General features: G+C 57.1%; 1 protein-coding gene across 1 annotated transcript; it reads right to left on the bottom strand.

The window, feature by feature from the left end:
- Positions 1 to 260: 260 nt before the first annotated feature.
- On the bottom strand, positions 261 to 1,877 carry LOC132317146 (basic salivary proline-rich protein 1-like). The gene is made up of 3 exons (XM_059818227.1): positions 1,775 to 1,877; positions 1,579 to 1,683; positions 261 to 937 (listed from the first exon to the last, which is right to left on the bottom strand). The coding sequence occupies exons 1-3, from the start codon at positions 1,875 to 1,877 to the stop codon at positions 261 to 263; spliced, it is 885 nt and encodes a 294-aa protein (XP_059674210.1).
- Between the last annotated feature and the right edge of the window lie 23,224 nt (positions 1,878 to 25,101).

Genomic DNA, 25,101 nt, shown 5'->3' with positions numbered 1-25,101 from the left:
TGCCCTTCGGGGCTCGCCGGCTCTGCTGTGGGGCTCTGCGGGGCTTTTGCACCTCTTGGGTGCCCTTTCCCGGTGCCCCCTGCGCTTCCTCCCGCTCCCACAAAGGCACGGAGTAGTTCAGGAGAAATGGCTTTTAATGAAGAAAACAAGAGAAGCGGCCTCATCAAATCTACTATAACACCCCCCCCCCCTCCCCAAATACCCAGCCCTCCTCCCCCACCCCCCACTCCCCCCATCTCCCTCTCACCCCTGCTGTGGGTCTAATCCCCCCCCGCCACCCCCCTGCTGCCGGCGAGAGCCCTGCGTTTGCTGGCTGGCTTTGGCGAGGTGCTCTTGGCCCGCTTCTTCCCCCGCTTCTCTGCCGTGGCAGGCTGGGACGGTGGCAGGTCCCTGCCCTCATCCCCCCATGGCTCCTGGGGCTCCAGCCCCATGACAAACTCGTCCAGGCTGAGGATGGCGTCGGCAGTCTCGGGGACGCTGTAGTCGGGGCTGAGCAGCTCCTCGGGCAGGGAGAGCGAGGCGAAGTCGCAGTGGGGGATGGCTGCACCGGTGCCACCAGGGTCCCCAGGCCTGGGGCCGCTGCTGGGAGCGTCCTGGCTGACCCCCACTGCGTCCGGGGAGCAACCAAAGAGCCTCAGGGCCTCCTCAAGAAGGACCTCCTCGGCCACGGCGAGGTCGCCTGTGGGGTCCCCCAGGGCTTGCTCGTGGGGGGCAGCAGAGGGGCTGGGGGGGACGTCGCTGCCCGGGGGGATGTTGCTTCCCGGGGGTGCTGCCCTGGGGGTGGCACTGCCGGAGGTCTTGGTCTCTGCGGGCTGCCCCTGGATCTGCTGGTAGCCGGGGATGGACGTCGGCAGCAGCGGGGGGGCTGGGGTCACCGCTCTCCCCTGCTGGGTGTAGGGTGGGAGGTGTTGCGGCTGTCCCTGGGGGCTCCGAGGGGCTGCCCAGGCCAGGGGGGTCCCGCAGCCCCCGGGACCCCACAGGGCAGCACCCGGCAGAGAAGCGGCAGCGCGGCCAAGCGTGGCCGTGGCCAGTGGAGGCAGGTGGGTGCTCGTCCATGGGATGTGGAAGAGCCGGGGGTGGAAGCAGCAGCCGCATGGAGCCCTCTGCAGACCTGTGGGGGGGAGAGGGAGCCGTGCTGGGCCGGGGAGACCTTCCAAGGGCACCCGCCGAGCCAGCCCCGATGGCCGAGGTCCCCCGGCTCTGCACCAGGCACGTGGGGAGCTTGTGGCTGGGGCACTCGCCATGGGGTGAGCTGCTGTGCCAGCGGGACGGGATTGCAAATCGGGGAAGGAGACTCACTTCCAGGGGGCTGAAATGGGAGAGGTGGCCCCAAGGATTTGGGAAGTTCTGTGGAAATGGGATCTAGTGGGCACCCGTCACCCAGGCAAGGGCAGGGGATGGTCGCCCGGGCTTGCTGAAGCCCTGTGCCATATCTGCCGGGGGGGGGGGGGGGGCAGGGGGTGGTGGTGATGCTGGGAGTGCTTGGGGGTGGTGGGGGGATCCTGGGCGTGCCCAGGGGTCGGGGGTGCTGAACGTGCCGAAGGTGGCGGGGTGCCCGAGCAGAGAGGGGTGCCATACCTGCTGGTGGTGCCTGGGGGGCCTGGGGGGCCACCCCCACTGGGGGTGCCCAGGCTGCAGGGAAGAGCTGCTCCTGCCCGGGCAGTTGGCACAGGTTGGGTGAGCCTGCAAGAGAGACAGGAGCGATGGCCATCGGTCACCTCCGCTCTTGCCCCCAAGAGCGTCCCGGGCTGCAGGGGTCGGGGTGGGTCCCTACCTCGGGGGTAGAAGGTTTTGGGGAGCACAAAAGGCTGAAGGAGCCAGGGTGCCGGGGGGGCCCAGGGCCCACGCGCTGGGAGCCGCAGCGGTGGCAGCGCCATGGTCCGTTGTGGCTGTTGGCTGCTAAGGACTCTCTGGCGTCTCCCAGGAGGGAATGCGGGGGCTCCCCGTGTTCCGCCCCGCCCCAACAGCCTCCCCAGCTCCTCCTGGGGAGGGAAAGGGTTAAGGGGGGCTGGACCACCCCGGCCCTGGCAGGCGGCTGTCAGGGGCTGTGGGTGTAAGTGCCTTTGGCTGGAAGCCTTGGTGCCTTCCCAGAGCTGGGATATCCTTGGGATTAGTGGGACTTGGTGGAAGGGGTCCCGCTGGGATGGAGGGTCCAGGCTGTTCAGGAGGGGTGGGCAGGGCAGGCGAGGTGGAGGCGTCACGCTCTATGCGAGGGAGAGGTTTGATGGTGGAGCCCTTACAGGCAGCGATGATGTGATCGAGAGCCTCTGGGTGAGGATGAGGGGGATGGAAAGCAAAGCAGATGTTGTAGTGGGTGTCTGCTAGCCATCGCCCGGCCGGGATGCCAGCGCTGGGGAGTTATTCTACAGGCAATTAGGAGGAATCTCTGGATGGGCAGCCCGTGTCCGTATGGGGGATTTCAAGTCCCCAGGCCCCAGCGGGGAATACCATACTGCTGTGACGAGCAGGTCTGGGAAGTTCCTGAAGTTTGTGGGACAGAACTTCTTGTCACAAGTACTCAGGGAGCCAACTAGGAAAGATGCCCTGCTAGACTTGCTGGTTGGGAATGGAGGAGGACTCGTGGGAGATGGGATGCTCTTGGCCACAGTGATCATGAAACGGTTGAGTTTAAAATTGTCAGTGTCATGAGAAAGAAGGACAGCAGAGTTGCTACGCTGGATTTTGAGAGAGCAAACCTTCCGTTATTCGGGGAGGTACTTAGCAGAGTCCCCTGGGTGAGGGCTGTTGAGGGCTCAGGAGTCGGCGAGTGCTGGTCAGTCTTTAAGAAGCACCTTTGATAAGGTCAGAAGCAGGCAATTCCCCTGTGTCGGAAATCAAGCGAGCGGGGCAGAAGACCACTTGTTGAAGACGGTCGCCTGACTGATAGGGATGGAGAAAAAGCAGAGGCATTCAATGCATTTTTTTGCCTCAGCCTTTAATAATACTGATAGACCTTGGGCTGCCCGGTCCCCTGACTCGGTGGAGCACGAGTGTGGGAACAGTGACTTTCCATTTGTGGAACAGTGAAGCTGTCAGGGGCCCGCTGTATCAGCTGAATGCTCACAAGTCCATGGGGCCTGATGGGATTCACCGCAGAGTACTGAAGGAGATGGCAGATGTTATGGCAGGACCCCCCTCGATCATCTGCCAAAGGTCTTGGGACCCAGGAACCTACAGACCTGTGAGTCTAACCTCAGTTCCTGGAAAACTTCTGGAGACGATGGTACTGGGTCCTCTTGAAAGGCTTTAAAAGAATAATGCAATCACCAGGCACAGTCAACATGGGTTCACAAAGGGAAAGTCCTGTTTCACTCATTAGATACCCTTCTAGGATAAGGTCACACCGCCAGCGGATGAAGGGATGGCGGTGGTGTCGTGGTTTAAGCCCAGGTGGCAACTAATCACCACACAGCCGCTCGCTCACTCCCCCCCTGCCCCAGCGGGGTGGGGGAGAGAATCGGAAAAGTAAAAGTGAGAAAGCTCGTGGGTTGAGATAAGAGCAGTTTCGTAAATGGAATTGAACAAAATAAAATAATAATGATAATAATACTGAAAATAACAACAACAACAAATAAAAGCCAAGAAAGACAAGCGATGCAAAGGAAAACAATTGCTCACCACCCTCCGACCGATGCCCAGCCTGTGCCCAAGCAGCAGTCCTCTGGCCAGCTTTCCCACTAGTTCATATACTGAGCATGACGTCATATGGTATGGAATATCCCCTTGGTCAGTTGGGATCAGCTGTCCCGGCTGTGTCCCCTCCCAGCTTCTTGCGCTCCCCCAGCCTCCTGGGTGGTGGGGTGGTGTGAGGAGCAGAAAAGGCCATGACGCTGTGCAAGCACTGCTCAGCAGTAACGAAAACACCTCTGCATTGTCAACGCTGTTTTCAACACAAATCCAAAACATGGCCCCATACTCGCTACCATGAAGAAAACTAACTCTATCCCAGCCAAAACCAGCACGACAGGTCAAAACATTCCAGGAGATGCCTGGGAGGAGTCTCGGGTGCATTCCGGAGGAGAGAGCTTCCTTTAAAGGACAAAAAACATCTTGGGAAGCTTTCTTGGAGGAGTCTGGGGCTGCTACCCGAGATCTCAGGTCCCTAAAGGAGAGGAGAAATACTCCGGGATGTGCCTGGGAGGCGTCTCAGGTGGATCCCGGAGGAGGGAGCTTCCTCCAAAAGAGGCCCAACACCTCAGGCAGCTGCCTGGGAGGAGCTCTTGGTTGCTGCCTGGGCTTACAGACACCTGCCAGAGGATGAAAACCACCTCGGCTGTCCGTGCTGGGAAGCCCCTGAGGTGCCTCCAGTGGAGGGAGGGAAGGGCTCAGGCAGCGCTGGTGTCCCCTGCAGCCGGGGCAGCCCTGGGCCCTGGGCGGCAGGTCTGGCTCCCGTGCTCAGGGAGCAATCGCCAGTTCTGGGCTCAGGAAGGAGTTTTTTCTCCCGGGGCGGATTGGCACAGGTCCCCGGGGGTTTTCCGCCTTCCCCCCCAGCACTGAGCAGGGCCCCTTGCCCGCGCTCCTCAGGGCCGTTTCTGGCCAGCGGTTCCCCGCTGTTGCAGGAGCAGGAGTCCGGCTGTGCCCTCCATCCCGCCGCCTCTCTTCCCTGTGCCAGGCGGGCAGGGGAGCCTCAAGGACTTCCCCGCATGAGGTCCCCTGGGGCTCTTCTGCCCTGTGCCGGACGTGGCCCGCTCGGAAAGGCTGCAGGCGTGCTGCTCCGTCGGGAAGGAGCCGCCGCTCGCTGCGCGGCCGTGCGCGCAATAAAAGCGGAGCGTCCGTCTCCTCTGCCGGAGCCGCCGTGTGTGTCTCGTCTGTCCTGGTCGCGCTGCCCGGAGCTGCCTGTACCCTCCTGCCCGTGGGGCCGTCCCCCGTGGAGAGCCCGCAGCTGCGGTTCCCCGCCAGTCCGGGGGGTTTCCCCCGGCAGCGTCGGCCCGCGGCGTGTTCGGCTGCTGTCCCCCGGGCAGCGGGTCGGGCTGTTGTCCCAGGCCAAGGGCCGCCGTGGGTGCCGGCTGCTCCGCACCCGCCCGTCTCCCGCAGCCCCCTCCGGGGGAGCCCGGCAGCCTCTGCCCCGCCGGCAGCCGGGGCTTCCCTGGGCCCGTCCCCGCGGGCAGGGACGGGACAGGAGCCCGTTGCCGGAGCCCGGCCCCGCTCCGGATCCCCACTTCCCCGCGGGCATCCCGGTGCCGCGGCCCTGCCAGAGCCCCAGCAGCAGCGGGCAGGGGCCGGGCCGTGCCCGGGGGCTCCGGAGGCGCTGCGGGGAGGGAGGGAGGGAGGGAGGGGAGCACCGCTGCCCCCCCGGCCTGGCCAGCATCCAGCCCTTCCCTCCGGGAGCGGCGGGGTCTGCCAGGGCCGTGCCGCCGCCCAGCGCGGAGGGTTGCTCGGTGCCGGCGGCAGCGGGAGGAGCTGCTCTCGGGGGAGCGCTCGAGCCCGGCCCCCCGCACCCGGCCCTGGGGGCCCCCGCCGGCCCGGCCCGGGGGTGCCCGAGGGCCGCGCCTCTGCCCGCTCCCGGGGGACCCGCCGGCGGCCCCGTTGGCGCGGCGTCTCTGCCCCTCGGGCCCTGCCGCTGCCTCCGCAGCCCCCCGCTCCTCCGGAGCGAGACCCCCGGCAGCTCCGCGCTCCTGCCGTGACCCCCCCGCCGCCCCGCGGGAGCCCGGTTCTCGCCGCGGGACGTGGCCGACACGAGCCCTGCGCTCCGCTCGCCCACCGCCCGCCTGGTCCCGCACCCCGGCCGCCCCCTTCCTCCTCCCCGCCGGCCGGGGCGGGGGGGCCCCGCGTCCCGCCTCTGCTCCCGGGCAGCGCTTAGGCCCCGGGAGCGGACCATCCCCCTCCGCCCCTTCCCCGGCAGAGAACCCCCCGGGTGGGCCCCGCGCACCACCCGGCTGCGGCGGTGGGAGCCCCGGCAGGGATGCGCGGCCGCGCCCGCCCCCCGCCCCGGCTCCGTCCCCACTCCGTCCCCCGCCCGCGGCCCCGTTATTACAAACTGCTGCGAAATGGGGAAAAGCAAATGCACACGCGGGTGCGCGCGCGCGCTGCCCACCCGGGACGGGGGGGGTCGCCGGCGAGACGCTCCCCACCCCGCTCCCCGCAGCGGGGCTCGGCGGCGGCGGCGGAACCGTCTCCCGGGGGAGATGCTCCGCGTCCCGAGGCTGGAGCCAGCCGGGCGTCCCCGGCCAGGGCCCCCTCGCTCCGGGGAGCTCCTGCGGGGGGGCGAGTTTGGGGTCGGCAGCCGGGGGCCTCTTCCACCCGCTTCGGTGCCGCCGCACGGGTGGGCGTGGGGCAGCAGCCCCGGGACAGCCGCTGCGGACCCCTCTGTCCCGGGAGGGGAGGGGAGGGGAGGGGAGGGGCGGGCCGGGACCGCCGCGCCTCTGCCCTGCGCCCGCCGGGGTCTCTCGGTCCCGCCGGCTGCCGCCCAGCGAGGGGGGTTCGGCGGAGCTCGGCAGGGGTGTCCCGGGACCCGCCCGAGGAGAGCTCCTGCGTGGGCAGCGCCCGGGCCGGTTCGCCTGGGCGGGGGCTGCGGCACCGGCACCGGGCCCGGCCCAGACCCGCCACGCCGGGTCCCGCCGGGTCCAGCCGGGTCCCGACGAGCCGGGCCGGGCCGGGCCGAGCCCAGCTCAGCAGAGTCGGATCGGAGCGGAGACGAAACGACCCGAGCTGGGCCAAGCCGAGCCCCCCCGGCCGGTCGGGGCGCAGCGGCAGGGGCGGGCGCGGCGGGCAGCGCTGCCCGCGGGCGCGGTGCGGCTCCTCCCGCCGCAGGCGATGGCGGGCAGGAACCGGCCCCTCGGCACCGCGCACCGGGCGCTGCAGCTCCGCGTCCTGCCCCGCTCCGGCGGCGGTGGGGGGGCGGGCGAGCGGGGCTGCCGCCGCTCCCGCCCGTCCCCCGCGCAGGTCTCCGCCGGGCTCTGCCCGACGGGACGGGACCCCTCGGGCTCCGTGTGCGCAGCCCTGCCCCGCACGCTGGGGACGGGCAGCAGCGCCATCCCGCTGCAGCTGCCGCGGGGACAGACCCGCGGGGGAGAAGGGGCGGGCGGGGGCGCGGGTGGGGGCTGCGGGAGGCGACGGGGCCGGGCGGGCTGCGGGTGCGGTCCCGGTCCCCACACCGGGGCTCTTCGCCCGCTGTGCACAACGCCCGTCAGCACCGGGGGCCGAGACCTCGGTCCGTATCGCCGCTCTGCAGAGCGGGGTGCCGGGCACTGCCCATCAGCCAGCGCACCCCTGGGACACACGCGGGGTCCTTCGTACGGAACAGCGACAAGGACAGAATCACGTCGCAGTCACGGACTGGTCGCTCACACCAAAGTCCGTCTGCGCCTGTCTTCATTTTAATGTCACTCGTGACACTGAGGTGGACCTGTACTTGCACGTAAAATCTCCTCCGAGGGGGGCATTTTTACTATTAAAATCACTAACTGAGGTTAGTTTAGGATACGGGTCTTGATGAAATCCCAGACTCCTTCTCCACAACAACTCCCACGTCCCCACACGCCATCGCACACACTCAGTCGGTTGTTGCTGTTACAAGACATGTTGAAAAACAAGGGTTAAAAGTAAGAGAGAAGAATGTAAAGAAGATACTTCATAACAACTGCGCCTGGCACTTAGACATATTAGAGATAAAGACTGTCTTCACTGACTCTCTGCTAATTAGCAATAACGATTAGCACAAGGACGAATCGTAGAAAAATAGAATGGACTGCCAAAATAGTGCCCTACAGTTAACTTGTCTAATTATAACCTCATTATAATACTAAGGCACACACCTCCTGGCTAGAAAAGCCCCAACCCAATTAAGCCCCCTGAGCATGTGTGGTGAATTAAAAGAGAACTGTAACTTTAAGATGAAGTAAGAAAAGTATTAACCAAGAGTTAATTAAGGGGTAGCACCAGGAGGCGTAACTAACTTCGTTAACTGTTTTAAATACCTGTCATGATTTTAACCCGCTGTGCATGTCAGGAGGAGAAACCCCCTTGCACCCGGGACCGCAATAAACCAATGTCAGCTTTATAACTCTGTGTGAGCTGTGAAGTTTGTTTCCACGTGTCAATTTTGGCACCCCAGGTGGGACCCTCTCTGCCCGGCTGCGGGACCGGCTGAGGGGGGGACATCCTCGGCGCGCCCCGAGATTTCTCGGAGGACCTCCCTCGCTCGCCCGATCACTGCAGGGACAGACAAGGACCATCAGCGGACCCGGTGTGTTAAGGAGGGGAACCTGTAAGTCGTGAGGAGACGTCCTACGGGAGGTAAAGAGCGTTGTGCTCGCCCCGGGTGGGATTTGAATCCAGCAGTGAGGGCGCGGGAATCCCTGGATAGGGAAGTACGCAGGGGGGTGCTCTTCGCTGAAATTGCGGGAGTGCGGGATAGCTACAGGAACGCGGGAATCCCTGAATAAGGGAAGTACGCGGGGGTGCTATCATTTGTACCAACTATTATAACCCATGGGAACTGAAATTCGTATTATTGTGGCTATAATTGGCATTTTATGATAGTCATTACAACCTATATACTCAGGAAGTTTTGTGCCCGGTACTGTGTATTCTGTGAAAAGTGCTTCATTATACAATTAATGTTGTTGTAAGTTGGGTGAGTGTTTGAGTGAGTGAGGCGCAGTCGGACTGCGGGGCGAGTGCGGAGTCCTGATCCGCGGTTCCGCGTTCTCCGCGAGGAGAGCGGCCGGAGACGGACGAAGCGTATGACGGACTGTGTTAATCGAACCGATTGTTAACCCTCATTGTCCTATACACAGATATTAGGAATTTTCATGCAACCCAATATATGTTTTTGAATGTTTTGGTTGTAAACAGAACGTTTGAGGACGGTTTGGGGACAAGATCATTTTTGGCGTAGTGAGTGTCAAGGAAATGGAATAAGATTGAGCGCTCAGGCCAGCTTAGGCAGGTGCTTTGTGGAAATATAAGAGGTAGAAGGAATCAGTAGGAATGTCTCTGGTATGTGTGTGGGGGGAATGTAGATGTAGTGATGGGTTTATTTGGCGTGGAGCATGGACGAGTGCCTGTCTGATTTGCCATTGGTGTTGCCTGTTTGTTCGTGCTAAGTGTTTGGAGTGTCATGAAGTACATTTTTTCCTCTTCGGCAATTGTCTTGAATTTGGGTGCATTCGCTGTGGGGCGAGTACGCCCTTGCATCTTTTGCCTTGGACAGGGTAGTATTGCTGTCAGTTCAATCAGGTTGTGTTCTTAGGCTGAGGAATAAGCCCCTGCGGGCAGGGTGTTCATTATGGGAGGTAAACAAAGGGGCGGAATATTGAAAAGGAGCCCTCTAGGTTGTATTTTAGCTCACTGGGAGGAGGTAGGAGAGCTGCCAGGAGGAAGCGTGAGCAGAAAGACTTTAATAAAATATTGTCATCAACGGTGGCCTTTGTATAAATTGGATGATGAGGAGAATTGGCCCTTCAATGGAACCTTGAATTAGAATACCTTGTTGCAATTGATGTTGTTTTTGAGGGGGAGCCGGTACCGCGTTTCCCGGATGGGGGGAAGCAGGGAAACGTCCCCGCGGCCTCCCCCGGCTGGGGAGGGAGCTGGAGCCCAAAAAAACCGCTGTGACGAGGCCCGAGCGCGGTGCTGCGTGGTGTGTGCCCCAACCATCGCCCAAGGGGGCCCCTCCCGCCTCAGCGGTGCTTCTCGGAGGCAGCAGCCCCGCTGCTCAGAATGACAGAGAAAGGGCAGACCCTGTCCTTGATTTTATTTTCTCAAGATGAAACCTATCAACCAAGCTTTAACACCTACGGATGATGGTTTTGTAACGGTACAGGGAGCTACTGGCCAAAGTGAAAAGGGGTATTTTTTAAAAACCTCTTTAATTTAGATTGGGAAAACAATTGGGAATACACAAATTCTTATCTGTGCCTAACTCACCAAAACCTCTGTTGGGGTGAGACTTATTGGAACAACTAAAAGCGGAAATAATATTTGAGAAAGAAATTAATTAAGGAATTAATTATAAATGCATTAGATCCGGCTCAAACTAATGTTTCTACAGCACTCAGTTGTATCCAAGGTCAGTTATGGATACAGACAATAGCAGCTGCAATCATTAGGGAAGGTGAAGACGGAATCCTACCAAAAGAAAGCCGAAAGGTGATTTGGAATAACGCAACGGAATTTGAAAGGAGATTCCAATCGTGGTGGCATTTGGTTAATTTTACCTTTGACCCTACTAACAACACATCTACAGCTTTTGTACTAACAATATATAAAGCTTTAGTGTATAACATATACCCGATTGTTGCACTAGGATTAAACTACCATGGAACTGTACTTTATCCCCCAGAACATAGGGTATGGGCTATGAAAAACAGGAATAAGTGGCAAACTATTGATGTCGAGGCCTGTGTCGTACGAGACCAGCAAGGATTTCTTTGGAAACACCATCAAAGGGCAAGATATTTGTCTTGACACTGACCAAAATGTTTGTCACTTTGAGGTGCATCCCAACGAGACCCTAAGAACCATCATAATTTACAGGGGTATGGGATGTGTTTGTCTGAGAAGTCAGTGTGATTTTGTACAAGTAGATGATCAAACGGTGGACACGAGCAACCATTCAAATATTTTCATTTGCAACTTTGTTAGTCTTACAGGATGTGATTTTGACTACACGGCTCCTGTTACTACTTATCAGTTGCTACAGTTTAATTATACATCGATTCAGGATATACAGCCCACCCCTATTGGAATGAATCTCCCTCTAATAAGAAAACTATTGCATCATGAAAATTTAAAAAGGTTGTTAAAACAAGTTGAGAAAGTGGAAGAAAGACTTTAATTACTGTCCATCATGATGCAGAGGAAATACACCAAGCAGTGGAACGAGTGAGGTCAGAGGGAGAGCACAATTGGTGGGATGTGTTTAGGGGGTATTCCCTGCCAGCTACCAAAATCTTAAACATAATGACCCACCCGATATTGGTGTTACTAATAGCTATGACAACATTAACAATAGTAAATCTTATCCTTTGATGTAAACTCAAGGAACTTATTGGGCAAGTATAGACACTAAAAATAATAATGAAACATAACGAACCACTTTTAAAAGCCAAAGAATTTGCTTAGGGGAAAGAAAAGGGGGAAATTGATACAGGACGTGTTGAAAAACAAGGGTTAAAAGTAAGAGAGAAGAATTTAAAGAAGATGCTTCATAACAACTGCGCCTGGCACTTAGACATATTAGAGATAAAGACTGTCTCACTAATTCTCTGCTAACTAGCAATAACGATTAACACAAGGACGAATCGTAGAAAAATAGGATGGACTGCCAAATTAGTGCCCTAGAGTTCACTCGTCTCATTATAATGTCATTGGAATGCTACGGAACACACCTCCTGGCTAGAAAAGCCCCAACCCAATTAAGCCCCCTAGTCTCTGAGCATGCATGGTGAATTAAAAGAGAACTGTAACTTTAAGATGAAGTAAGAACAGTATTAACCAAGAGTTAATTAAGGGGTAGCACCAGTAGGTGTAACTAACTTTGTTAACTGTTTTAAATACCTGTCATGATTTTAACCCGGTGTGCATGTCGGGAGGAGAAATCCCCTTGCACCCGGGACCGCAATAGACCAATGTCGGCTTTACACCTCTGTGTGAGCTGTGAAGTTTGTTTCCGCGTGTCACCGCCCCCTCGAAGGCCCTCGCACAGCACCGTCCTCTTCGCCAGGACGCGTGTCCCAGCGACCGGGGTGAGTCCCCGTCCCCGTCCCCGGGGACACCCGAACCCCCTCGCTGTGGCGCGGTCCCAGACACGGCAGGAGGGGCGGCCGAGGGGGTGCGGTGCCTCCGCCCGGCAGAGTGGCGGGCGGGTCCCGCAGGAGAGAGCTGCTTCCAGCACCGCGGGAAGCTCCCCCGGAGGGGCCTGGGGCCGCTGCCCGGCTGTGGCGGAGAGGCGCGGGCCGTGGCCGGGGCGAGCTGCCCCGCAGCCGGCCCGGCCCGCAGCGGAGCGGAGCGGAGCGGCAGGTCTGGGCGCAGCGGGGGGCTCCCGGGGCGGGAAGCGCCCGGGCCGCGGAGAGAGCCGCCGGCAGCTGCCGCCAGAGCCGGGGCGGGGCCGGGGCGGGGCCGGGGCGGGGCCGGGGCGGGGCCGGGGCGGCGGCGGGCGGTCGCCCCGCGCTGTAACGGACAGGAGCGGCCGGTGGCCGAGGGGAGCCGCTCCGGAGCCGGCCCGGCCCGCAGCGGAGCGGAGCGGCAGGTCTGGGCGCGCCGGGCCGCGGCCGCCCCCGCGGCTCTCGACAGCGGCCGGGGCAGCGCTGGCGCCCGGAGCGGGCGAGGCCGGCGTGGCAGCCGGGAGGAGCTCGGCTGCGGTGCCCCGCCGGCAGAAAGCCGCGTCCTCTGCGCTCGCCAGGCCGGCGGCGGCAGCCGGAGAGAGCCCCCCCGAGAAGGGGCAGCCGCCCGGGCCTCGGGCTGCCGGGCGTGCCGGAGCCTGGGGCTGGTGCCGGCGGGCGGGAGCGAGAAGAGCTGCGGAGGGGTGACCCAGCGGAGCGCCTGCTCGGCCCGGTGGGAGAGCTGCGGGGGGAGGTAGGAAGGTGGGGGGGCGCCGGGGGGCTGAGACGGAGCTGGGCTGGGGGAGCCGCGCGCTGGAAGGAAACAGACGGACCCGGTCTGTTAATACAGGTCTCTGTGACTCGTGTCACCATCACAGTTTGGGGTTTTTTGATAATGGGGAGGCTGACACGGCACCAGGCCAGCTGGTGTCGGATGGGATTTCTCAAAGGGGGAAGAGGGTCTTTGCTGCCGAGCTAGCGGGTCTCATTGACAGAGCTTTAAACTAGACTTGGAAGGGGAGGGAGATGATATCAGGCTAGCCCTGACAAGCTGAGGGATGACACGCCAAGGTTAGCGGGACAGGGTGCTAGCGAGGGCCCTCAGCCTGTTGCTCTGAGACGTGCTGGGTACAGGGCAGCACAGGTGAAGTCTTACGGAGATGAGCTGGGGGCTCCCGAGGTAATATGAGCCAAGAGGGAAACAACAGTGAAATCACAGAGTCATAGAATGTTGTGGGTTGGAAGGGACCTTTAGCGGTCATCTAGTCCAACCCCGCCCCTGCCATGAGCAGGGACATCTTCAACTAGGTCAGGTTGCTCAGAGCCCTGTCCAGCCTGACCTTGACTGTTTCCAGGGATGGGACATCTACCACCTCTCTGGACAGCCTGTGCCAGTGCCTCACCACCCTCATTGTAAAACATTTCTTCCTTATGTCTAGTCTAAATCTGCCCTCTTTTAGTTTAAAGACATTACCCCTTGTCCTATCGCTACAGGCCCTGTTAGAAGTCTCTCCCCATCTTTCTTATAAGCCCCCTTTAAGTACTGAAAGGCTGCAAGAAGGTCTCCCCAGAGCCTTCTCTTCTCCAGGCTGAACAACCCCACCTCTCTCGGTCTTTCCTCATAGGAGATTTGTTCCTCCCTCTGACGATTTTTGTGGCCCTCCTCTGGACCTGCTCCAACAGGTCCGTGTCTTTCCTGTGCTGAGGACTCCAGAGCTGGACGCAGTATTCCAGTTGGGGTCTCGCCAGAGCGGAGTAGAGGGGCAGAATCACCTCCCTTGACCTGCTGCTCACGCTTCTTTTAATACCTCAAAGGAATTAATGTGTGTTCCTCTGAGGAGGTGACATGCTGAAGTGCGTCTGCACCAATGTACGGAGCATGGTTAGCAAACAGGAGGAGTTGGAAGCCACCGTGCTGCTAGAAAGCTACGACCTAGTTGCCATTACTTAAAGCTGGTGGGAGGAACCCCATGACTGGAGTGGGGCTATGGATGGCTACAGGCTGTTCAGAAGGGACAGGCAAGGAAGGAGGGGGTGAGGGCTTGCCCTCTATGTCAAGAAATGGATAGGTTGTGAAGAGTTGTCTCTGGAGGACAGCCACGAGCAAATTGAAAGCTTGTGGGTGAAACTAGAGACCGAGGAAACAAAGGTAACCTTATGGTTGGTGTCTACTACAGGCCGCCGGATCAAGGGGAGCCTATTGACAAAGCCTTCTCACTCCCGCTACAGGAGGCATCGCACTCGCAGGCTCTCGTCCCGCTGGGGGACTTCCACCACCCCAACATCTGCTGGAAAAGTAGCACGGCGAGCTGTAGGCGATGCAGGAGACTCCTGGAGAGCACTGAGGATAACTTCTTAAGCAGGTAATGGACAGCGTGTCGTGGATGGCATGATAGATGCACTTCTCTCCTAAGAGAGAAGCAGCAATATGTTTATTGATATCAAACCTTGTTAAATCGCTGTTTCACAGTAAATGTGACAGTGCTTTAACAAGATTCGATGGCAAGGGACACTTGATTATTTACTGCATAGAGGACAGGGTCAGACAGAACTGTTAGGGAGACCCTCCCGCTGACTCACGAGGTTCAGAGAGGACCCCCTTTGCATTCTAAACTCCTTCCCTCGGAGGAGTCTAGGTGCGGCTGGATCCAAACTTAGTCTTGGACTTGGTCAACGGTTTATGTCTAAAGGATTATATGTGCACAAGCAATCAAAGATATAATCTTAGTGAAGCTTACAAAGTTTAGCAAGCTATTAGTCACTTAGCAAGGATCTGTTGCAGCAAGGACTCTCTCAGCACCGAGGCGTAAGGGATCTCTGCGGCAGGCGTAACCCTGGGAGGCGTCCCTGCTCAAGGGGAGATCCCGTCGTGCAGCCCACTGCCGTGCAGGAGAGCTCAAAGGGCTCTTGGGCTGCTCACCGTTTATGGGGGTAAGATGACTGACTCCTAGTGATATTTGCATACCGACCACAGAGATCTTAGTTTCTATCAGCACTTGGCTATTCTGTTGTTATCTGTCTCCCAAATCCACTTTGAGCCGGACGCAGCCATCACGACCAGATGCAGCCATCAGGACTGCCACTGGTGGTTATCGATGGACTGCAAGACCGGGACTGAGGGAGCAAAGTCGCTCCCACTGTAAGAGAAGATCAGGTTCGTGACCACCTGAGGAACCTGGACGTACATAAGTCTATGGGACCTCGCAAGATGCATCCCGGAGTCCTGAGGGAATGGGCTGATGTAGTTGCCAAGCCACTCTCCATGCTGTTTGAAAAGTCATGGCAGCCAGGTGAAGTCCCTGGTGACTGGAAAAAGGGAAACATTGCACCCATATTTAAAATGGATCGGAAGGAGGATGCTGGGAATGACTGACCTGTCCGCCTCACCTGTGTGCCTGGGAAGATCATGGAACAGATCCTCCTAGAAGCTATGCTAAGGCACATGGAGGACAGGGAGGCGATTCGAGACAGCCAGCATGGCTTCACCAAGGGCAAGTCTTGCCTGACCAACTTAGTGGCCTTCTATGACGGAGTGACTACAGCAGCGGACAAGGGAAGAGCTCCAGATGTCATCTACCTGGACTTCTGTAAGGCCTTTGACACAGTCCCCCACAACATCCTTCTCTCTGAATTGGAGATGGATTTGATGGATGGACTGTCCAGTGGATGAAGAATTGGTTGGATGGTCGCATCCAGAGGGCAGTGGTCAACAGCTCAATGTCCAGATGGAGATCAGTGACAAGCAGTGTCCCTCAGGGGTCCATACTGGGACCAGTACTGTTTAATATCTTCATCAGTGACATAAGACAGTGGGATCAAGTGCACCCTCAGCAAGTTTACAGATGACACCAAGCTGAGTGGTGCAGATGACATGCCTGAGGGATAGGATGCCATACAGAGAGACCTGGACAAGCCTGAGAAGTGGGCCTATGCGAATCTCATGAGGTTCAACAAGGCCAAGTGCAAGGTCCTGCACCTGTGTCAGGGCAATGCCCGGTATCAATACAGGCTGGGGGATGAATGGATTGAGAGCAGCCCTGCAGGGAAGGACTTGGGGGTACTCGTGGACGGAAAGCTCGACATGAGCTGGCAATGTGCGCTCACAGCCCAAAAGCCAGCTGTATCCTGGTCTAGATCAATAGCAGCATGGCCAGCAGGTCAAGGGAGGTGATTCTGCCCATCCACTCTGCTCTCCAAAAGAGGAAAAACCATCTTGGGTAGATTCCTTGGAGGAGTATGGGGCTGCTACCCTGGGTCTCAGGTCCCTAAAGCACACGTGAAAAAACTCCTGGAGATGCCTGGGAGGAGTCTTGGGCAGATCCTGGAGGAGAGAGTTTCACCCAAAGGACAAAAATATGCTCTGGGTGCTTCCTTCGAGGAGCCTGGAGCTGCTACCCGGGATCTCAGGTCCTTGAAGCAGTGGTCAGAAGACTCTGGAAATTGCTTCGGAGGAGTCTGGAGTGGACCCGGAGGACAGAACTTCCTCTAAAGAAGAAAAAACATCTCGTGAAGCTTTGTTGGAGGAGTCTGGGGCCGCTACGTGGGATCTCACGTCACTACATCAGAGGTCAAAAGACTCCAGGAGATGCCTGGTAGCAGTCTCGGGCGGATCGCCGAGGAGAGATTTTCCTCCAAAAGAGGGAAAAACTTCTCGGGTATCTTTCTTGGAGGAGTCTGGGACTGCTACGCGGGATTTCACATCACTAAATCAGACGTCAAAACACTCCAGGAGATGCCTGGGAGGAGTCTAGGGTGGATCCCAGAGGAAAGAGTTTCCTCCAAAGGAGAAAAATATACTTGGGAAGCTGCCTTGGAGGAGTCTGGGACTGCTACCCGGGAACTAATGTCCCTAAAGCGTATCTCCAAACACTCTGGGATCTTCCTGAGAGGAGTCTTGGGTGGATCCCAGAGGAGAGATATTCCTTTAAAAGAGAAAAATCATCTCAGGAAGCTTCCTTGGAGGAGTCTGGGGATGCAACCTGGAATCACAGGTCCCTGAAGCAGAGGTCCAAACACTCTGGGAGATGCCTGGGAGGAGTCTCGGGTTCATCCTGGTGGAGAGCTTCCTCCCAAAGAGGAAAAAAATCTCGGGTAGCTTCCTTGGAGGAGTCTGGGTCTGCTACCCAGAGTCTCAGGTCTCTAAAGAAGAGGTCAAAAGACTCTGGGACAAGCCTGGGAGGAAAATCAGGCAGATCCTGGAGGAGAGAGTTTCCTTTAAAGGTGAAAAACCATCTCGGATAGTTTCCTTGGAGGAGTCTGGGGCTGCTACCCGGGATCTCATGTCCCTGAAGCAGAGGTCAAAAGACTCCGGGAGATGCCTGGGAGGAGTCTCGGGCAGACCCCTGAGGAGAGATCTTCCTTTAAAAGAGAAAAAATATTTTGTGAATTTTCCTTGGAGCAGTCTGGGGCTACTATGTGGAGTCTAAGGTGCATAAGAAGCGGTCAAAAGCCTCAGGGACATGCCTTGGAGTAGTCTTGAGTGCATCCCAGAGGAGACATGTTCCTCTAAAGGAGAAAAAACATCTCAGGTAGCCTCCTTGGAGGAGTCTGGGACTGCTAGCTGGGATCTCAGGTCCCTAAAGAAGAGGTCAAAAGACCCCGGGACATGCCTGGGAGGAGTCTCGGGCATATCCCGGAGGAGAGATCTTCCTCTAAAGGAGAAAAAACATCTGAGGTAGCTTCCTTGGAGGAGTCTGGGGCTGCTACCCGGGATTCCATGTCCCTAAATCAGAAGTCAAAACTCTCTGGGAGATATTCGGGAGGAGTCTTGGGTGCATCCCAGAGGAGAGAGTTTCCTTTAAAGGAGAAAAGACATCTCGGGTAGCTTCCTTGGAGGAGTCTGGGGCTGCTACCTGGGATCTCATGTCCCTAAAGAAGAGGTCAAAAGACTCCGGGAGATGCCTGGAGAACTCCTGAGGAGGAGGAGGAGGAGGAGGAAGATTATGATGAGTTCTGAGGAGAAGGATGAGGGGGAAGAAGAGGAGACAAACTCCTGTGGAGGAGGAGTAAGAGAACTCCTGAGGAGGAAGAAGAGGAGGAGGAGGACGAGGACACCTGAGGGCATGGAGGGCTCCAGAGAAAAGGAGGAGAAGGACTCCTGAGGTGGAAGCAGAGGAGGAGGAAGAGAACGATGAGGAAGAGGATAACTCCTGAGGATGAGGAGGAGGATTTCTGAGGAGGAGGAAGAAAGGGAAACCTGAAGACAAGGACTCCAATACAGGAGGAGGAGGATGGGGAAGACTCCATAGGAGGAGGAGGAGGAGGACTCAAGAGGAAGAGGACTGTGGAGGAAGAGGAGGATGACAACGACTCCATAGGAGGAGAAGGACTCATGAGGAAGAGGACTCTAGAGGAGAAGGAGGAAGAGGAGAATTGCTGAGGAGGAGGAGGAGGATGAGAATGACACCTGAGGAGAAGGACTCCTATAGATGAGATGGAGGAGGACACCATAGGAGGAGGAGGACTCATGAGGAAGGGGAAAAGAAGTCTAGAGGAGGAGGAGGAGGAGGAAAACTCCTGAGGAGATGGAGAGGAAGAGGAGGAGGACTCCTGAGGAGGAGAATCTAGACAAAGAAGAGTCCTGAGGAGGAGGACTCCTGAGGAGGATGACACCTCTAGAGTAGAAGGAGCACTCATGAGGATGAGGATGAGGAGGAGGACTCCTGAGGAGGATAAGGCCAGCTGAGGAGGAAGAGGAGGTGGACTCCTGAGGAAGAGAAGGAGGACTCCTGAGGAGCGCTCCTCAGGAGGAACAGGACTCCTGAAGAGGAGAACACTGTAGAAGGAGGCGTCACGAGTAGTAGTAGTAGTATTCCTGAAGAGGAGGACTGCTTAGGAGGAAGAGGAGGACTGCTTAGGAGGAAGAGGAGGAAGACTCCTGAAGAGGAGAAGGAGTCCTCTTCTTAAGAAGGAGGTTTCCTTAGCAGGAAGAGGAGGACTCTGAGTAGGAAAAAAAGGAGGAGGACTCCTGAGGAAGAGAAAGAGAAGGAAGACTCCTGAAGAGGAGTACTCCTGAGGAGGACGAGGACTCCTGAAGAGGAGAATTCTGTACAAGGAGTCCTGAGTAGGAGAAGGAGGAGGATTCTTGAGGAGGATGAATAAGAAGAGAACGACAAGGAAGAGGATAACTCCTGAGGATGAGGAGGAGGAGGACTCCCGAGAAGGACAATCTAGAAAAGGAGGAGTCCTGAGTAGGAGCAGGAGGAAGGCTCCTGAGGAGGACGACTTCTATTGAGTAGAAGAAGCACTCATGAGGACAAGCGGGAGGACTGCCGAGGAGGATAAGGCCTCCTGAGGAGGAGGAGGAGGGGAATTCCTTAGCAGGAAGATGTAAACACCTGAGGCAGAGGTGAAGGACGACTTCAGAGGAGGAGGCGGCAGCGGCGGAGGCGGCAGAGGACTCCTGAGGAGGAGTACTCCTGAGGAAGAGCAGGACTCCTGAGGAGGAGAACTCTGAGGAAGGAGGCATCCTGTGTAGGAGGAGGAGTCCTGAAGAGGAGGAGTCCTGAGAAGGGGGAGGAGGAGAAGAAAGAGGAAGACTCCTGAGGAGGAAGAGAAGGAGAAGGACTCCTGAGGAAGTGAAGGGGGAATCCTGAGGAGAAGGAAGAGATGGACTCCTGAGGAGGAAGAGGTGGAGGAGGAGGACTCCTGAATAGAAGGACTCCTCTAGGAGGAAGAGGAGGACTCCTGAAGAGGAGAACTCTGTTGAAGGAGGAGTCCTGAGGAGGAGAAGGAGGGGAACTCCTGATGAAGAGGTGGAAAACTCCTGAACAGGAAGAGAACTTCTGTGGACTCCTGAGGAGGAGGAAGAGAAGGAGGAGGACTCCTGAACAGTAGGACTTCTGAGGAGGTGAAGGAGGACTCCTGAAGAGTACTCCTGAGGAGGACGAAGACTTCTGAAGAGGAGAATTCTGTAGAAGGAGGAATCCTGAGCAGTAGAAGGAGGATTCCTGAGGAAGAGGAAGACGACACCTTAGAAGAAGGAGGAAGAGGAGGACTCCTGAGGAGGAGAATCTAGACAAGAAGTCCTGAGTAGGAGGAGGAGGAAGGGTCCTGAGGAGGATGACTTGTATGGAGTAGAAGGAGCACGCATGAGGACGAGCGGGAGGACTCCTGAGGCGGATAAGGTCTTCTGAGGAGGAGGAGGAGAACAAATCTTGAGGACAAAGGAGTGGACTCCTGAGGAGGAAGAGAAGGAGAAGGACTCCCGAGGAGGAAGAGAACGCCTAGGAGTTGAAGGATGAATCCTGAGGAGCAGAAAGAGATGGCCTCATGAGCAGGAGGACTCCTGAATAGGAGGTCTCCTGAGGAGGAGGAGGAGGAGGACTCCTGAATAGGAGGTCTCCTGAGGAGGAGGAGGAGGACTCCTGAATAGGAGGGCTCCTCTAGGAGGAAAAGGAGGACTCCTGAGGAGAAGAACTCTTTTGAAGGAGTAGTCCTGAGGAGGAGGAGGAGGAGTCCTGAGGAGGAGAAGGAGGGGAAGTCCTGATGAAGAGGTGGAAAACTCCTGAATTGGAAGAGAACTTCTGAGGAGGACATAGGAGGACTCCTGAAGAGGAGGAAGAGAAGGAGGAGGACTCCTGAAGAGGAGGACTTCTGAGTAGGTGAAGGAGGACTCCTGAGGAGGAGGAAGAGGAGGAGGACTCCTGAAGAGGAGTTCTCCTGAGGAGGACAAGGACTCCTGAGGAGAATTCTGTACAAGAAAGAGTCCTGAGTAGGAGTAGGAGTAGGATTCCGGATGATGAGGAGGAAGAAGACGACTCCTTAGGAGAAGAAGAAGGAAGAGGAGGAGGACTCCTGAAGAGGAGGACTCCTGAGGAGGACGAGGACTCCTGAGGAGGAGAATTCTGTACCATAAGGAGACCTGAGTAAGAGAAGGACGAGGATTCCTGAGGAGGAGGAATAAGAAGACTCCTTAGGAGAAGAAGGAGGAAGAGGAGGACCATTGAGGAGGAGGAGGAGGAAGAGAAGGACTCCTGAGGAGGAGAACCTATACAAGGAGAAGTCCTGAGTAGGAGGAGGAGAAAAGGGTCCTGAGGAGGACGAATCATATAGAGCAGAAGGAGCACTCATGAGGACAAGCGGGAGGACTCCTGAGCAGGATAAGGTCTTCGGAGGAGGAGGAGAACTCTTGAGGAGAAAGAGGGAATGGACACCTGAGGAGGACGAGGAGGAGAAGGATTAGGAAGAAGACTCCTGAGGAAGAGGAAGATAAGGAGGACTCCTGAGGAGGAGGACTCCTGAGGAAGAGCAGGACTCCTGAGGAGGAGAACTCTGAGGAAGGAGGCATCCTGTGTAGGAGGAGAAGTCCTGAAGAGGAGGACTCCTGAGAAGGGGGAGGAGGAGAAAGAGGAGGACTCCTGAGGAGGAAGAGAAGGAGAAGGACTCCTGAGGATATGAAGGAGGAATCCTGAGGAGGAGAACTCTTGAGGAGAAAGAAGGAGTGGACGACTGAGGAAGATGAGTAGGAGAATCCCTTAGGGGGAGGAGGTAAACTCCTGAGGAGGAGGTGAAGTAGGACTTCTGAGGAGGAGGAGGTGGAGGAGGAAGAGGACTCCTGAGGGGGAGGAAGTTAAGGAGGAGTTCTGAGTAGGAGTACTCCAGAGGAAGAGCAGGACTCCTGAGGAGGAGAACTCTGAGGAAGGAGGCATCCTGTGTAGGAGGAGAAGTCCTGAAGAGGAGGACTCCTGAGAAGGGGGAGGAGGAGGACTCCTGAGGAGGGGGAGGAGGAGGAAGAGAAGGAGGAATCCTGAGGAGTTGAAGGAGGAATCCTGAGGAGGAGGAAGAGATGGACTCCTGAGGAAGAGGAGGACTCCTGTAGGTGGAAGAGAAGGACTCCTGAGGAGAACTCTGTTGAAGTCCTGAGGAGAAGTCCTGAGGAGGTGGAGGAGGGGAAGTCCTGAAGAAGAGGTGAAGAACTCCTGAATGGGAAGAGAACTTCTGAGGAGGACATAGGAGGACTCCTGAGGGGGAGGACTGCTATAAAGGAGTCCTCACTCCTCGCCCCTGACTTCATAATTCCCTTGGAAGCCAGGGCTACAGCCTCTCTCTTAAGAACGTGTGTTAGGGGTGCGAGTGCACAGGGGGAGCAATGTGAATGGCAGGCAGTGCGAATAGGCAACGTCTCAGTCCATGGACAGGGAACTTGTTATTCCTGTCTTCTGGTGACGGGATGTCGTGGGCTTTAGCATCTTGCAGAAGGTTGTTCTTGAGAGGATGAGAAACAGGGAAGTGCTCGTCCGTCTTCCTAAGGTGCGGCATTGGGGAGGCACAGTTGGGCTCCCAGCGTGTGGGAGAATCTGCTTTCATACTAATTAGTTAGTATGTATTAAAATCAATTTGTCCTATCCTGCCCATGTGAAACCAAAGTGGGGCTGGTCCCTGTGTGGAGCTGCTCCAGGCAATGCTGAGGCAGCCTAGTGACTTCATCCCCAAGGCTTTTGCTTATTTACCTTTTTGGTTCAGACTTCCCACCTTGTTTCCTGAAGTTTAAGACCCATCCCGAGACCGTGTTGCTGTAACTGTGGTTTGAAGAATACCCAGTGTTCTTGCAAGTGGTTGCAGAAATTGCTGAAGTGATGTCCAGCTTCCTCATTCAGGGCTGTTCTGGATGGAGTAGAAGGGGGGGAAAATTATGATTCCTGTCCTGGAGTTTTCCTGGGGAAGGTTTTCCAAACCCCACATGTTAAGGTTGAAAATTTTCACGGTGGAAATTAATTTACAAATAATCTGGTTCTCCTGAAATCAGAGTGCTCTGTGTTATGCCTCAGTTTTGATGTTTTTCAACGTTGGTGAGTCACTACAACGTTAAAGACATATTTTGGTTTGTGGCACACTTGCTTCCCTCTCAGGCTTTCCCCTCCTGACCCCAGGCTGTACTTTCCTCCCTGTTACCACCTGCGTGAGGGTCCCTGCGGCAGTGTCCGAGGGAAAGGCTGTGCGGGTTTGTGTGTTGCAAGCCCTGCGGCTGGCCTGGCCCACAGCGGTGGGTCTGAGCCAAAAGTCTATTTTTCGTAAGGCGATGGAGGTGATTTGGGAAAAAAACTCCACTTGTTCATGAGACTTGATATGAAATTTTTCCAGGTGTTTCAGGAAAGGAAGTAATTTGAGTTGGAGCTACTGTGTCAAGTATTTCTGATTGGTGAAAGTCTAATGATTTTCTCGCAAATACAAAACTTTCCCACAAAAAGCTTAAGCTTTGCAGAATATAAAATCTCTGTCAGGAAGATCTTACCGGCTGGTAATCTGCTCCCGCGCTGTGCGTATACACCCTCGTAGCACAGATTGGTTTATTCTATCATTCTGCATCTGCTCGTTGAGCGTTATAATCTCTGTCCAAGAGTAATTGAGCGTGCATTTGTAAGATAAGCGTAAGTGACAGTATCACATTTGTGACAGCAAATAACGCTGTCTTGGCCCTATTGCTGGGAGATGGGCCTGTTTGCAGGGAGATGTAATTTGAGATGGCAGACACCCTGCTTCAGAACAGGAGTGGTGCATGGTGGAAATGGTGGCAAGCTTTGTTTACTTCTTCATTTCTAAGCCCTGCAGCTGAGTTCCTACCTTAGAGATGGCAATTCCGGTCGCGGCAACAAATGCGGCACAAGGTTCTTGTTCTGGAGGTGCAGCGAGGTCAGTAAGGGACCCAGCCGAGGAGCCTGTCCGGCCGTCTGGGCCGTCTTTCCCCAGCTGACGGCAGGGTCGTGGCCTTTGACAAATGTGGAGTTGTTGTCGTTGGCAATCAATACCTCCTCTGCTCAAAGTGTGAGCAGCAGCCAGCCTGCCTCTGTTACAATCTCAGGTGGAGCGGGTCTTTGCAGCCGAGCGGCCGTGCTGTAAATGCAGCTCTACCTCCTGCCCGGTCTGTCTGGCCATGTTCTGGTCTGGAGCAGGAGCCTCAGTTCACATCTGGGGGGTTTGGGCAGCTGGGTGCAGGCTTTCTGTCCTGGCTTTGGGTGAGACGTGCTGTGCCGTCGGTTTCAGCCACTCTGTTTTAGTGTCTTGGAGGCTGCACCCCCACGAGCCAGCCCCGTTCAAGAGCAAACGTGTGCAGGTCCGTGCATCTGGACTCTGCTCTCCTCGCCTGTCCTCTTGCAGTGTGGAGGAAGGTTACTTTAATAAAGTGAGAAGCCTCTTCCATGGCTTAGTCTGCTCCTCTCTGGTTATGCCCAGGGATGATCTCCAGGGACTCCACTCTGCAGGGACCTCTCTCCCCATGTCTCTGGCTTCTTGGTCCTTTGCTTTCTTTCAGGAGATGCAGCTGAACCAAGGCGTCTGGTCCGTGCGAGCGGCAAGTCAGGGGGAAATAGGAGTTACCGGCAGGGCTGAGTAGCTCTGTGGGGTTGGGAGGAGGCTCAGACCGTTTGAGGGCAGCGCAAAGCCTGATGTGCAGGGAGCCAGGGCTCACACGTGCCTCAGACTGACCTGCAGCAGTGGGGCAGGACAGGGGTCCCTCTGAGCCCCCCTCATACAAATGCCTGCTGCTGGAGAAGGTCCAGCTCAGTCGCTTGCCCCGTGCCTGGCACACTCACCTCCCAGGATTACCAGAGCCCTCAGCACTGCTGGTGCCCAGGGAAACCCCCAGCACCTCGGCCCTTGCTGGTGCCCCCTCCACAGCAGGACCCTCCCCAGGCCTGGTGTTCCACCCAGTCAGGGGCTTGACTCCCTCTTCCAGCTCCAGCCCCACCTCTGTCAAGGAACGTGACTGTGGCAAGGCAGGAGCACGTGTTTGAGCAATCTTTGCAGACTCTTCAGTTAGGAACACAGGGATGGTGGGACCCCCGGGACAGGGGACCAGAGGCTTACATGGGCTCGCAGCGGGGCCAGGGTGCCCAGCAGCCTGAGGGACGAAACCGCATCTCTGCTGGTGGGCTCCCTGTGTGGAGCTGCCCCTGCCCCACACAGATGTGCCCAGGCCCGCCGGGGCTGGGGAGCAGCACCAGTGGGGCCTGTGTTAGTGGGCAGGGGTCCGATGGGCCAGCCAGAGCCCTCTGCTACACTCTGTCCCTCTGCTCAGCCCCTCAGCCATAGCTGACCCTTTAAGATCCCCCCGACATTCCCTACTTGTCCCCCAGTGCCCCCCTTCTGCCCCCTGACCACACCCCTCTAAACTGCTGTGCCTCCCTTGGTTCTCCCCACCCATCCTCCAGTGCCCCCTACTCCCCCCAGTGCCCCCCTTTTCCCCTGATACCCCCCCACTCTGTCCCTGGGCAAGTGCTGTGGGGGGGCCCAGCATGGCAGGACACCGGGGAGGGCAAAGCCTGCTGTGGTGGTATGGTCACGGCTCTCCTGGGCTGTTCCCTGCGCCAGCCCTTGCTGGTGCCAGAGGTGGTCGTGC

This window comes from Gavia stellata, chromosome 5, assembly GCF_030936135.1.
Source record: "Gavia stellata isolate bGavSte3 chromosome 5, bGavSte3.hap2, whole genome shotgun sequence".
NCBI classification, from domain to species: Eukaryota; Metazoa; Chordata; class Aves; order Gaviiformes; family Gaviidae; genus Gavia; species Gavia stellata.
Note: the sequence above shows the minus strand (reverse complement) of the source record. Positions and strands in the feature narration are given on the sequence as shown.